The sequence below is a fragment of the Mugil cephalus genome, chromosome 23, assembly GCF_022458985.1.
Source record: "Mugil cephalus isolate CIBA_MC_2020 chromosome 23, CIBA_Mcephalus_1.1, whole genome shotgun sequence".
In the NCBI taxonomy this organism is placed as follows: domain Eukaryota; kingdom Metazoa; phylum Chordata; class Actinopteri; order Mugiliformes; family Mugilidae; genus Mugil; species Mugil cephalus.
Genome location: NC_061792.1, coordinates 2,893,090 through 2,906,932, shown reverse-complemented (window position 1 = coordinate 2,906,932; position 13,843 = coordinate 2,893,090). Strand labels below are relative to the sequence as shown.

At 40.7% G+C, this 13,843-nt stretch overlaps 1 protein-coding gene across 2 annotated transcripts; it reads left to right on the top strand.

Moving 5' to 3' along the window:
* Positions 1-345: 345 nt before the first annotated feature.
* Positions 346-13,843, top strand: sts (steroid sulfatase (microsomal), isozyme S). Of its 2 annotated transcripts, none has more exons than XM_047577169.1 (10): positions 346-519; positions 4,016-4,174; positions 5,297-5,418; positions 5,622-5,744; positions 6,758-7,169; positions 7,260-7,396; positions 9,372-9,509; positions 9,750-9,909; positions 11,762-11,883; positions 12,040-13,843. In XM_047577169.1, the coding sequence occupies exons 2-10, from the start codon at positions 4,017-4,019 to the stop codon at positions 12,381-12,383; spliced, it is 1,716 nt and encodes a 571-aa protein (XP_047433125.1). In that variant the 5' UTR covers positions 346-519; position 4,016; the 3' UTR covers positions 12,384-13,843. The 2 variants fall into 2 exon arrangements, with proteins under 2 accessions (XP_047433125.1, XP_047433126.1); XM_047577170.1 differs by having other exon boundaries at positions 4,013-4,174.

The window sequence follows — 13,843 nt, the reverse complement described above, 5'->3', positions numbered from 1 at the left end:
AGTGAGTCCTTGGTGCAGGGTGGGGAAAATGTTGAGAGCTCACATGGCTTAGCGGAGGAAGTAGTTGCCTAGTCTTTGGAGACTCTCAGTGTTAATAAACCAGTGTTATGTGCCTCAGTCCAGCTCTCCTTTGCTTTCATGAGGACATTTAAATACAGCTTTTCTGCCCTGTAATCAAGGATGCATTACATGTTGCGGTTTCACGGTATATGTTTTAATTAAAAAACGATATGTTTTCTCTCCGTTTATCTTTCTGTTTATCTTGTTTTGAAACTCAATACAGGAAGCGTTGCTACGCACCACTTTCGCTAGCCTACCGAGGAAACCATTATTATTGCGAAACCAAGTATTGCGAGACAAAGTATCGCGATTGTTCCGCATTAGATTATAGTAGAACGGGGGCAACACGAAAAAAAAAATCACATAAAAAGCGCAATTTACGCAAATACAAAGACAGCGACAGACATAATCTGTGAGGCTGCTTTTAACACTTAAAACCCCATTCGTGAGGTTAGAAGGGTGAGTGACACTTCTGTCTGCTGCCGATTATCGGTGCATTAACTTCTAAGCAATATTCTAACATTAGTTTTCGCTACTCATGTGTGTTATTAACTCATTTACTACCCACATACCCTTTACGATTTTTTAACAGTAAAGTTTACACTGTGCAGTGAAAAGTTATAATGATAGTTACTTTGCAGCACTCGACTTGGTTCAGTCATCTATCTGCTGAGATGAGGTAGTGATTAAAGTTGTAACGTTTACGCACGAACCGAATCTACCGACCTATTGTTAAAGCGAACGATGGGAACCGAGTTGCAGATGCGAGCTGTCCCTTTTTCAAAGCTTCTCATTTGCTACTCGTGTGAGACCGTTTTAATGTCGGAGATGATATAGTGGTGAGCATAGCGGAGGACGCGGGTTCGATTCCCGGTTAGCCCAAATGTGTTTACAGAATTTCTCGCAATTATATAGACGGTCTGTCTATCCAGAACTTATATTATGGATATAGATAGACTCAGATATCCCACCAACATATATTGGTGGGATATCTAAGTTTGAATGATTCTGTCCCAAATTGCACCCTATCTATCTGCCTACCTAGGTCTTTATTTCAAGCATAAATTAAGTTACCCCAGACTGGCATCTTGAAAACAAATAATATCAAAATGAGACAGTCTTTTGAAGGGTTCTTTGAATAGGAAGAACCCACAAAAAATAAAAAGACAGGGTGTGCAGTAGGGTGAGGGGTCATACACTGGATTCATGGAGTGAGATCTGGCCTCCTTCTCCATTGCTGCTCATGTGCATATACATATATATTTATACTGTTGTTTTGTGCTATTTTCATCCCTCCCAACTGTCGATGTGTGTATATGTACATACAAAAGCATACTCATTAATAATCTGATAAGATAAAATTGTGAGGGCGGTACAGCAATGACATTTTGCTTGGTTTTAGCTGGGCTCTGAGTAGGAACTCTTATTGTTCCGTGATATTTTGAATACAAATGACTAAAACATAAGACTTGAAGACTGTAGATTTGACATAAGGACTGCAAACAATTCAGCGACGTCAACAACAACAAATGTATGATGTCAAAACTTTTATTAACTATAAAACAACGTTGTTGTATATCGCTTATCCTGCACTTGTGGTTGCTTTCACATAGGCTGGACAAAGAGACAACTAAAAGACAGGGTCTCTGAGCACAAATACGCTATCAGAAAAGCTACCTTGGATTATCATATGGCAAAGCATTTCTATGGGGTACATGACTGTACCTTCTGTCCAGACATCCTCACGGTTGAAGGACTAGAGCAAAGGTCTTCAACCAGCCTTTCCGGCACTAATCTCGGCCTTCATATACATATAAACTAGGTAAATAACGTCAGCAGTGATAATTTGAGCAAAATGTAACTCGTATGCATTAGTTGAGGTTATCTTGAATCCTAGTTTCTTTAATGATACAACTCACAAATAGACGTTTACAATATAGCAATGATGATCGGTCTTACATTAACTACATTAACTAAGCGCGTTGTAATTTGTGTTTTCTGATTTGCCATTGTGATTTGCATTTCAGTTCCACCATATGTGTGTGATCACCTGACCTACTTAAGAGGATTCTCTGCACAGAGCGTTAAATGTGTTTACAGAATTTCTCGCAATTATATAGACGGTCTGTCTATCTAGAACTTATATTATGGATATAGATAGACTCAGATATCCCACCAACATATATTGGTGGGATATCTAAGTTTGAATGATTCTGTCCCAAATTGTACCCTATCTATCTGCCTACCTAGGTCTTTATTTCAAGCACAAATTAAGTTACCCCAGACTGGCATCTTGAAAACAAATAATATCAAAACGAGACAGTCTTTTGAAGGGTTCTTTGAATCGGAAGAACCCATAGAAAAAATAAAAAGACAGGGTGTGCAGTAGGGGTGAGGGGTCATACACTGGATTCATGGAGTGAGATCTGGCCTCCTTCTCCATTGCTGCTCATGTGCATATACATATATATTTATTTCCATATTTTCTTACTTGAAAGCGGCCTTGTTTGTTTGTAATATATCTTTTTATTTTTATTCTTTAGTTCACACATATGTGCACTATGTGCACTGTCTGTGATTGCCGAATGCCTCTGCTGCTTTTATCAATGAGCACTTCCCCATTGTGGGATGAGTAAAGGCATATCTTATCTTAAAAAAGGGAGAATGGGTTAAGGGTTAGAAGGTTTAGTCTGAGTATGATTTGGATGTCAGGTGAGAGAGTGTTCCAAAGGTGTGGAGTTGAGCAACTGAATGCTCTAAAACCCTTGGTGGAGAGCCCTTGGGCAGAAGGACCTGCCTGAGAGTAAGGATCTTGTACTCCATATGAGTTTTTACTGGAAGTCAGTGTAGAAGCTGAAGAACTGGGGTTATGTGATTTGATTTTGATATACTATATTGATCCCTGCTGTTTGACCCATCCATTTGTTCACACACAGTAATGTGTACAGTTAGAGCAGTGGGCAGCGGCCCTTTGGTGGGTGCGCCCCGGGAGCATATTGGGGATTAGGTGGTTGCTCCCGCCCTGTCCATGGCTGTGGAGGAGGCGAACCTGTGACCCTTCGAACCCCGAGCTGTGCCTCCCACCACTGCGCCACAATATGATACGAGCTAGTAGGATTTTTTGGAGAGACACTGGGAGTATAGACCAAAAAGAACAAAGTTACATGAGTTGATAGTGATGAGGGCATGGGCAATAATGGCGGTCAGGTTCTGTACAAAGGATGGGCAAAGTCTATTGATGTTGCAGAGATGATCAGCAGTCTGAGTGACGTTGTTGATGTGGGCTTCTCATGATAACACCCAGACTTTGAACCTGAGGGGACAGTGGAATTATCAAGGTTCAGTGAGAAACTATTAACTTTGGCTCGAGTGGGCTTAGTAAACACATAGTGCTGGGTGTCATCAACATAGGAGAGAAAATGTACCTTATTTATGGAAAATACCCTATGTGGAAAATATTTCCAAGAGGAAGAAGATAAATGATGATATGGGATGGTAACGGGTGAAGGAGGAGACAAACTCAGTGCGGTGGGAGAAATACCACATGGGCAACAATATGCCCTCAGTACATGCTGAATTAATTTCCCAACTCTCGTCTTTCTTCTTTGCTATGTTTATGACCAACTGAAAAAAATCTAACAAATAAATCTTAAAAAAACACCATCCCTTATAAACTCATCTAATTCATAGTTTCTCCACAATTATTACTATTTTGATCAGGTATTAGTTATGAAGTTATCCAGGTCAAGGTATAGGAAAAAAACCAAATCAAACCAAGACAATGGGGATGTTCAAGAAATCTCAAAGACAAAATTTCTAGTGGAACCTCCTGAAACTATTAGTTCAGATAATACCTGGGCTTAACATCATAGCACATTTGGGAATTCCAGGACTTAAGACTACAACTAGTTCAACATTTGGTTTGATTTCTTCTCCTGTGCTTCTGTTCCAGCAGCATGAATTCCAAATGGGAGCCATTGTCACTACTGCTGCTGCTGTTCTTGGAGATGAGCTATGTGTCTCTTCAGGAAAGTAACAGGCCCAATTTTGTCTTGATTATGGTGGATGACCTGGGAATTGGAGACTTGGGCTGTTATGGCAATAAGACACTGAGGTAATACCATGCTTCTGCTATTGTTTTTTCTCTGTAAGGCTGGAGGGATTATACATAGCTCCCTCAACTATGATGAACCACTATGATTTACATTGACCAGCCATTAAGTAAATTGAGAAAACACTGTATTTCCGATCCTCTGTTAAACCTGTAGCCCATATGTATCCCAAACTGGAGTGGGTTTAAATACAGTATCTTTGATTGTGGTTCAGGTCATCTCCAACTTCACTGTTGTCCTGGAAACAACATATGGGCCATTCCACCAAATGTATGCCATTTGCTTTTTGCCATCTTTCAATTTAAACTGAATTTTTCAACTTTTTTTTTTCCAACACTGAATCTAGTAACAAACATATTTAACTATTCAATATATGAATTGGTCAGTCTCAGGTCTCCAGTCTCCTGTCTTTTTACAGGATCTCAAAGCCGCACATGGTCGTATTTTTCTCGGCCCCATTACCAACACTCATCTGACATCTCAAAAAGCATCTCAACTAATTCCTCTGTTTTTGCCTTGAGAAAGTGTTTATTTTTAAGAAATGGTTGGTTGGCAAAAGATCCAAACCTCTGACTCTGACCTCTGACTGGCCTCAGGGTTGGGATGACACACAGAGAGGTACCAAAGTATGTCTTCGTGCTCTTGCCAGACAAACTTGTTGACCCCAATTTTGTGCATGCAGTGAGAGCAAGTGTGGGTAACAAATGCTATTTTTCTAGGTAGTTGTTTATTAGTACTTTCAATTATATATCTTCTTTATTATCTATAAATTTGCAATCAGATGTATGTGCAGGATACCAAAATAGCACCCATTCAGTGGAATGGCCTGTAAATGGACTCATCAGGCTCCAGGCTTATCTCCAGGCAGGCATCCCAACCAACCTGTGAGACCAGCCTTGCAACGCTAGAGTTGCACTTACTTACACCCTTACACCTTACACCCTGTACATTTTCGGATGAACAATGTTAACTTGTCTGCCATGAAAACTAACCACTACCATGAATTTGTTTTTCTTATTATATTATCTTTTTTTTTTTTTTTTAATAGTTTTTACCGTTTAGGTGCAATCTCTTTGGGTTAGATTCTTCCAGAAAGAAAAGATTGTTGATGATGTGATTTGCAGGACTCCCAATATTGACCAGCTGGCACGGGAAGGGGTAAAGCTGACCCACCACATTGCTGCAGCTAGCCTCTGCACTCCCAGCAGGGCAGCGTTTCTCACCGGACGATACCCAATACGATCAGGCCAGTACAAAGACACTGATAGACATGTGCTTAATGCTATTATGCACTTACACAGTTAAAGATCCAATCTGCTACTACTGTCTCGCATGGATCTCTACCACTGCTCCAGAACCAAGAACAGCGCTATCTTATGATATTGACAATTGACTAGTTGACAGAGATTTGGCAGTAATTAGTTTTTCTTTATTTTTTCTCACTGACAGGTATAGCTGGTTATGAAAGACCTGGAGTCTTTATATTTAATGCAGCATCTGGAGGTCTTCCCAGCCAAGAAATTACCTTTGCTAAGATTGCGAAACAGCAAGGCTACAAAACTGCTCTTATAGGTATGTTGCAAATATCTCGCAGCCTTGTTTTCTTACTGTTGTTAAAAAGATGATACTTAAAACTAGTTTTAGTCTATAAAAAATACTAGTTTATTCATCTTTATTACTGTAACACATGGAGGTTTTAAAGTCCTTCACACTGATGTGAATGAGGTAGACAGGTGTGCTGTGTGTTCCATCTTCTATTACATTCAGGTATATCTACAGACAACATAACGTTTAGTCCAAAGCCTGTTGCTCTAACCAGCCAGGGCCATTCCTAACAATCATTAAAAGACAGAATAACTGACACACTGTGGCAATGAAATAAAACGGTAAAAGATTTTCATGCAGTGCACAGTGTTCAGGTGTCTAATGATCTTTAACCTTAACCAGCCTCCGAATACTCTGTAAAAAGATGATAGCGAGCATTTTAGCGGATTCATTCTACAACCGGTCACAGGACAAAAGTGGGTAGGAGGTACAAAACCTCATCAAATTTTACAGTTGAAACTCGTTTATTTGTTCTTATTAACTCTTCTAGTTTAATGGGACACACAGATTTAGTAAATTCTATCCCTATACTATTCTACTCCCTATAAAGCTGACAAAATGCTGAGCCTACTGATCACAATGTTGTACTATAGAGACCAATTGTCATTAAACTCAGACAAAACAGGAGTACTTGTAGTTTTCTCTAAGCACTTTAGAAATTCACTGTGTAATTATATAGTTACTGTGGATGGCATATATAAAAAATATAAAAATATGCAATATAAAAAAAAAACAGCTTTCTTCACTGCCTTTCAAAAGCACTTTTAAATGCAGTATTGAGTCTGCTTTGTATCCACATATAGACAGATAAAAACCCCACTGTCATTATTTTAGATATAATCATGGCTAAAATGACTTGATGCTGGTGAAACTTTCACTGTTTTCCACCACTGTACAATGAAAGATACAGATACTTTTTGAGTAGCACAAACTTTAGTACAGTCTTTTGATTTTTTTCTTTTGTGTCTTCTTATCTTCAGGAAAATGGCACCTAGGACTTAACTGTAAGAGCAGTGACGATCACTGCCACCACCCCAGTGCTCACGGTTTCAATTATTTCTTCGGTATCCCTTTGACCAACATGCGAGACTGCTTGCCTGGACACGGCACTGTTTTCCAAATCCATAAATATTTACCATACGGCACGCTGAGCATTGTCTTGGTTACTGCAGTAGTACTCCACTACATCGGTATCATCACCATCCGCAGAAGGTTGATTCTGAGCCTTCTATCTCTGCTACTTTTGGTCACATGCCTGATACTGGGATTCATCAAGATTATACCATACTTAAACTGTATTCTCCTGAGGGACCACAGTATAGTTGAGCAGCCGTTCACCTCTGAAAACCTAACGCAGAGCATGACTCATGAGGCAGTGGACTTCATAGAAAGGTTTTCACTCAGAAATGTTACTTTGAAGAAAATTTGAATTTGAGTAACATTTGTAATGCTATAATTGAATGGTATTTTCTGTGTCTACAGGAATTCAGGAAGGCCTTTCCTGCTGTTTTTGTCTTTCCTTCAAGTACATACAGCCATGTTTGTTTCAGCGGCATTCAGAGGATCGAGCCGCCACGGGATCTATGGAGACGCCGTTCATGAGGTGGACTGGAGTGTAGGTGGGTCAGCTGAGTGTACTTAACTGCTTCGCCTTCTGTTAGTCTATGTTTTTGTGATTTGCCAAGAAATCCCATGAAAATATCAAAGCCAACTTATTGTGAGACCCAGTACTCTCTTTCTGTACCTTTAAACTCATTTAAATCAGGAGACACCATCAGAAGTTAATTGTATTTGGGGATTAAATTCCATCACATGGAGTAGGTGATAGTGGTTCCTGTTCAGCCCTTGAATTAAGATTTGAACAAGCTGGTCGCTTGTAATGGGATAATCCAGATCGGTTCCTCATGCATGGTCTGAACAGATCCAATGATACATGGCTTTTGTTTAATTTTTTTGATTCCTCAGATTGTGGAAATAACTGGCTGGTTTATCTAAGAGAGCAAATGCCGTCCGTCAGACCAAATAAAACTATGTGGGCAGTAACGATTGTAATTGCATTAAATCTAGGCCCACTTCAGATTCACCCGCTATTCCTCCATTATTGCAAGCCATCCTGTTCTTCCTGTTCAGCCTCAAGGTCGGCCTCCACACAAAAATATCCCAATGCACTGATTTAGTGGGCTGTTTTCTTAATGAGCATGTAATTACTTACTTTAACTTGAGAAGTATTGTGTCAGCACAAAGATTAGACAACAATTACTTTGTGTCTTGCTTGCTAGATGAGAAAAGAATTGTTACCTCCCCTTCAGTGTGAAGACAACATTCAGAATGAAACGATGATAACACTCCATTATTCTCTCTGTGGAATTATACCATTCAAGTTTACTTCTCAGCGTAGCAAACATCACTTGCACGTTTGACTGTCTCACAGTTGTACATGAATAAAAATAAAACTACCTATAGAGATCAGTATGTTATCTTAAAACCACTAACTCAGCAGCAAACATACACAGTTAGAGACTAGCTGGTGAACACAGTGGAGCATTTTTCACACATTTGTGAATTTGTGAAAACCATTTAAATACACAGTTCCTTATTTTGGAAGATCTTGACATGTCTTCTTTTATTTATTTATTTTTGTTGGAGTAGCTCTTTGCAGCACCTTGTGGGATTTATTTCTGTAAATGAAAGAAAATTGCAGGAGATGGCAGCAAAATTAAAGCAAACTCCAACACAACACAGTGGGGCCTCTCCAGGCATGCCTTTTATCCACTCATGGTTAGGTGTTGCACGAGTAAGACAGTGAACTCAGTTTCATTGACACTGAGGGTCATACTGAGGGGCGCAGAGGGATGTAGTACAGAGTGTGAATACAAACACCGATCCCACATTGTCTTTCCTGACAATATTGTGAAATGTAGCAATCCACTGAATTGCAGCCCCTGCAAATCTGGTCCTGCTACTCATGTGGATGTTAATTAGACACGTACTCTTGACCTAAACCTTGTTGCTCACCAGGTACCCCCCAAAACACCTCAACAAATAGGAAATATACCCCCACCTGTTGACTGGGCTTCCAAGTTCCTTATTCCTCTAAGTGATTAAGTATCTGTGGAATGCTCTGGAACACGCCTGATCCTCCATAGAGGCCTCTTTACTCAACCAACAGGTCCCAAAGACTCGCCTACCGACATCCTGGTTGGACATGGGATTTATAGCTCATTGAAGAGAGCCTGATCTTGTGGATCCATTCCTTCCAAAGAGCCATTTTAAAGATTGGCTTATTTTGAAATATACATGTTAAATGGTTTTGTTTTTATACAGTACTCAAAGCAATTTACAGTGTGCATGTATGTTAAGAAGTAACAGGAAGTAAAAGTGTGGGGGTTTATCTGGGAAATGATCTCTAGGAGTAATGACATGATGTCGCAACTCCTGGTGCCCGATTTGATAGGACCACCCTCAAAAGGGCTGTGTCCATATCCTGACTCACCCAAATGTTGTGGGTGTCAAAAGGGGAGAACTAAACCACACCAGGCAGGTGGCTGATGAGTGTACGTCCAAACACTTGCAAATTGATGTTTCTGTTCTCAGGTCAGATCATGGAAACACTGGACAGACTGGAGCTGAGCGACAACACTCTTGTTTACCTCACTTCAGATCAAGGGGCGCATCTGGAGGAGATTTCTAGCAGTGGGGAGGTCCACGGAGGATGGAATGGGATATATAAAGGTACAGTAGAAGAATAAACAGAATGATGAACAAAAACAACCATATCCATGTATAGATATATATGGATACATCCAGCTATATCCATATAGTTTAACGGCATCACAGAATTGATATGACTGTCTGATATGCCAGTTGAACTCTACAAGTGGTCAGTCCTTTAGTCCAGATGGGCTGAGTTATGGTAGGTGAATAAGAACTGCTTTCATGACATTTTTCCTTTTCTTTTCCCCCCCTGAGCAGCAGGGAAATCCACAAATTGGGAAGGGGGGATCCGGGTTCCAGGAATTCTACGCTGGCCAGGGATAATCCCTGCTGGCAGGCAGATAGATGAACCCACCAGCCACATGGACCTGTTTCCTACAGTGGTACAACTAAGTGGAGCTTCAGTCCCAGAGGACAGGTGAGGCTGCACAGCAGTAAGACAGCTCCATCTTGCACATGTCAGTCAAAAAAGAGAACGTGCTCTGAAATCTAGGTCGCATTTAAAGATGAGAGTGACAGGAACTGGGCTCACAATCACTGGGTGTACCTGTCTCAAATCTTTTATTTTTTCCTTATCTTGAAGTCCACTGCTGTTTTTCCCAGTCTTTTTTAACTTCTAAAAGTAGTTGTGCTTCTTCCAAAAATGTTGTCTTTTTCTTTTACGCATGCAACTTTCCCAACTTTAAACTATGGTCTAGTTGGCCTGTGCACCATGCACACTGCTAGACCTTCCATTAACACCCAACCTGGTCCCTGCCCGATCGCACGTGGCCAGCTTTAAGTACCAGTGAGCACATCTGGTATTAAAATGCACCTCCACATGTGTCCACAGCCAGCGCTTCAGTTGCAATGTCAGTTTCACACTGTAGGACACAGGACACAGCTACTGTCTCTAATGGATCGATACCGCTATATCCAAACTATAGACTGTATTAATATTGACAATACGTCCTCACTTACTTGCAATGGCCAAACTGAAGTTATTTTGCCATTTTCCAATTTTCCATTCTTGCAAATTTCAAGGCATAGTCTACGCATTACGGTCCGAGAGCGGAGCCAAGCGAGGCCACAATATCGATGACCCGCCCACACTTCGACCAGACTTACTCATGTTTTCTTTAAATTAATACTACTCTATGCTCTGCCTCCACCAGTTACAAAGAAATGCTGGATTATATTTTAAATAAATACTTAAGATAATTTTTTTTTACAGCTCTCACAGAGCCATGGGACTGCTTCACAGAACGGTTGGCATGGCAAATGTTAGTCATCATTATGTAATGGTGATGGTGATGGTCTTGCTTTTATATAGCACTTTTCTACCTATTGGTACTCAAAGTGCTTTTACAGTCACAGACACATCCACCCATTTGCTCACACAAGCACACACATTCACACGCCAGTGCCACGCATGGGGAGCTACTGGGGGTTCATTGTCTTGCTTAAGGACACATCATGTGTTTCTGTAGCATCAAATAAATAACTAAAACAGCGACACTTGAACAGACATCATTATTATTGATTGTCAGTATTAATTACCTTAAACGACAGAAACCATTCTTGAAAAAAATTACGTGTATTTTAGTGTTTTAGTCTGGTCGAATTCCCATCCACTAACATGGAGAAGGTGGAGCTTATGACCTATACTGCAACCAGTCACTAGGGGGAGTTCTACCTGCTTTGGCTTCACTTTTGTGGAGCAGTTCTGCCTTCCATCTTTACACAGTCTATGATCCAAACCATTAACAGCTGTTTGTTGTGTGTGCATCATTACTTAGGGCAGTTATATATCTTGGAACTAGCTGTTTTTTCCTTCACTGAAACCACATGGATTCATTTATCAATTTTAGGCCTGAAGGTTGTTATTCACACACCTGCACAAACTCACATTATACCTGAAACCCATTTAATTTCACTGCTGTACTGATTAAGGCAATGACAGACAAAATCTCGAGTATCAAAGGTAATTCACAGTGGTGATTACTGAAGAAATGCTAACTTAACTATGCAGGGTGCTGTACACAGATTATTAACCAACTTATTAGCCGACGGAATTGCAAACAAATTCATATTTTTCATTCTTGTTTACATTTATTTACTTTTAAGTTAGTAACAGCAACAAATGACAGAATATTTTTAAGGCTCTCGTTAGTAATGAACAGGCATCACTCATGATGCTTTTGCGTTCACACTCACAAGAAATGCTGTCAAATGGGCCCTCCCAAATCAAGTTTGCATTCAAAAATTTGATGTCGACTTTCTGTCCGTAGGCAGATAGATGGGCATGACCTCATGGATTTGCTGCAGCAGAGAGTTGAAAGGTCGAACCACGATTTTTTGTTCCATTATTGTAACGCCTACTTGAACGCTGTCAGATGGCATCCCCAAAACAGTAAGTCTGAACAAACATCCTATCTGAATGTCCGCAGACTTCTTCATTGGCTCTATTGGACTACACTGACAGTGTAATATTCAACAACCATGGCACCTCTGAGAAACTGACTGAAGACAACATTTAGAGACATTTGTGCATTTTTTTTTTTTCCAGGTAGCTCCGTGTGGAAAGCCCTTTACTTCACGCCAAACCTGTACTCAGGAGGCTGTTTCCACACACATGTCTGCTTTTGCACTCCGGAATTCGTGACCTACCACAATCCTCCACTCCTCTATGATCTCTCGAGGGACCCGTCGGAGACAACAGCGCTGACTCCCGACACTGAACCGGCTTTTCACTCCATCCTAGCTGCGATGGAGGAGGCCGTGGAGACCCACCGGAAGTCGGTGAAGCCTGTGGAGAGTCAACTGACCATAGGGCACCTGCTGTGGAAACCCTGGCTGCAGCCCTGCTGCTCCACGATCACACAACTCTGTCAGTGTCAGCAGGACCAATAGACTGATTTCTGTGACTGTGTGTTTGTGTGTGTCTTTTAGTCAGTTTACTGCCATCTGAACAATGCCACCTTTCCTTATTTTAAGAAATCCAACATGCGTAGTATAAAATGGACAAAAAAATAAACAAATCCTCATGGGGATGTTAAATAGAGAAGGATCATTGGCGAGTTATTTTTATGACTAGGTCGAGGTCCACAACAGAACTGGAGACAAACATAAACGGTTTATTGACTGAAAATCGAGGTGGTGGCTGAAAGGCGGTGTCTTCCATCATTATCCATATGTCCTCAGTGTGCACGGTTTGGTCAATTAAGCCCACGAGCCGCCCAAAGGCACATCTGTTGTCACTGCAAGGTCAGTGGGAGTGCAAAGGGATTACTGCCCTTTCTAAAGTTGATGTCAGTGGATAGAGATGGCCATCTCTTACTATCTTATCAAGGGTCGCCAGCTTTCAGTGAGTGGTTATATCCGTATAGTAGAATTCCAGTAGACACTTTACTAAATGGATGGACATCTCAAAAAAAGCTAGTTTCCAGTTGCTAAGGTGCTGAAATACCTAGCTGTTGTTTTCTATAATGATGAGGCCTCAACCATAATGAGATGTGGTTTCAGCGGATGCTGCTGGATGATGCATTTCTCACAGTGGCAATTCCTGGCCAAGAAAAAACACTGCTTATTAGGCTCAAGAGAACTCATGCAGATTAGCTAATGACATTGCCTGTGCAAAGGTAAAAAGAAAAATCCTACAAGAATAGAATGAGGAAGGTTTTTTTGTTTTGTTTTAGCTTTTTCAACTACTTTACTTAAATTTCTTACTGTAACTTGGGAGGATAATGCACAGGACAGGGTTTCCTGTCAGCTTTCTATCAGACCCTATTTCATTGCTTCTACTGCCAGTGTATATCCAGCTGATTAAAATGATTGAATTGTATTGATGATGTAGTTACCAATCAGAAATCCTGGTGAGGTTACAAGGAAGAATACAATACCACCAGAAGAAGACTGGAAGTTAGCTTCGAGGCAAAGTAGGGGCATCGGAGATATATAAAAGATATCCAGCAACACCAACGATATGTGACAGGTCCATTAGCATCACAGGCTACAAAGGTAAGAGTGCCCCGAATGCGTGAGGCCATGTTTCCAGATGACTGAAATACATTTTGCACTCACTTTGATCCCCTCAACAACACATTAGCTTTAAAGTCAAACTGCCGTCAGAGGAGCTGCCACTGTCAATAACCATACTGTGAGTAGAACCAAGCTGTGAGTTAAGATGAGTAACTCTGCTGGGCCTGATATCATCCTAGTATGTTACTACTGACATTTCTCATCATATCACAGAAGAATGTTCTTCGACTGCTTCCAATCTGTGCAAAGTGTTAGTTGTCAAATAATGTTAGTTGAATGACTGTCGCCTCAAATACAGCTCTGTGAACACTCATAATAATAAATAATACACT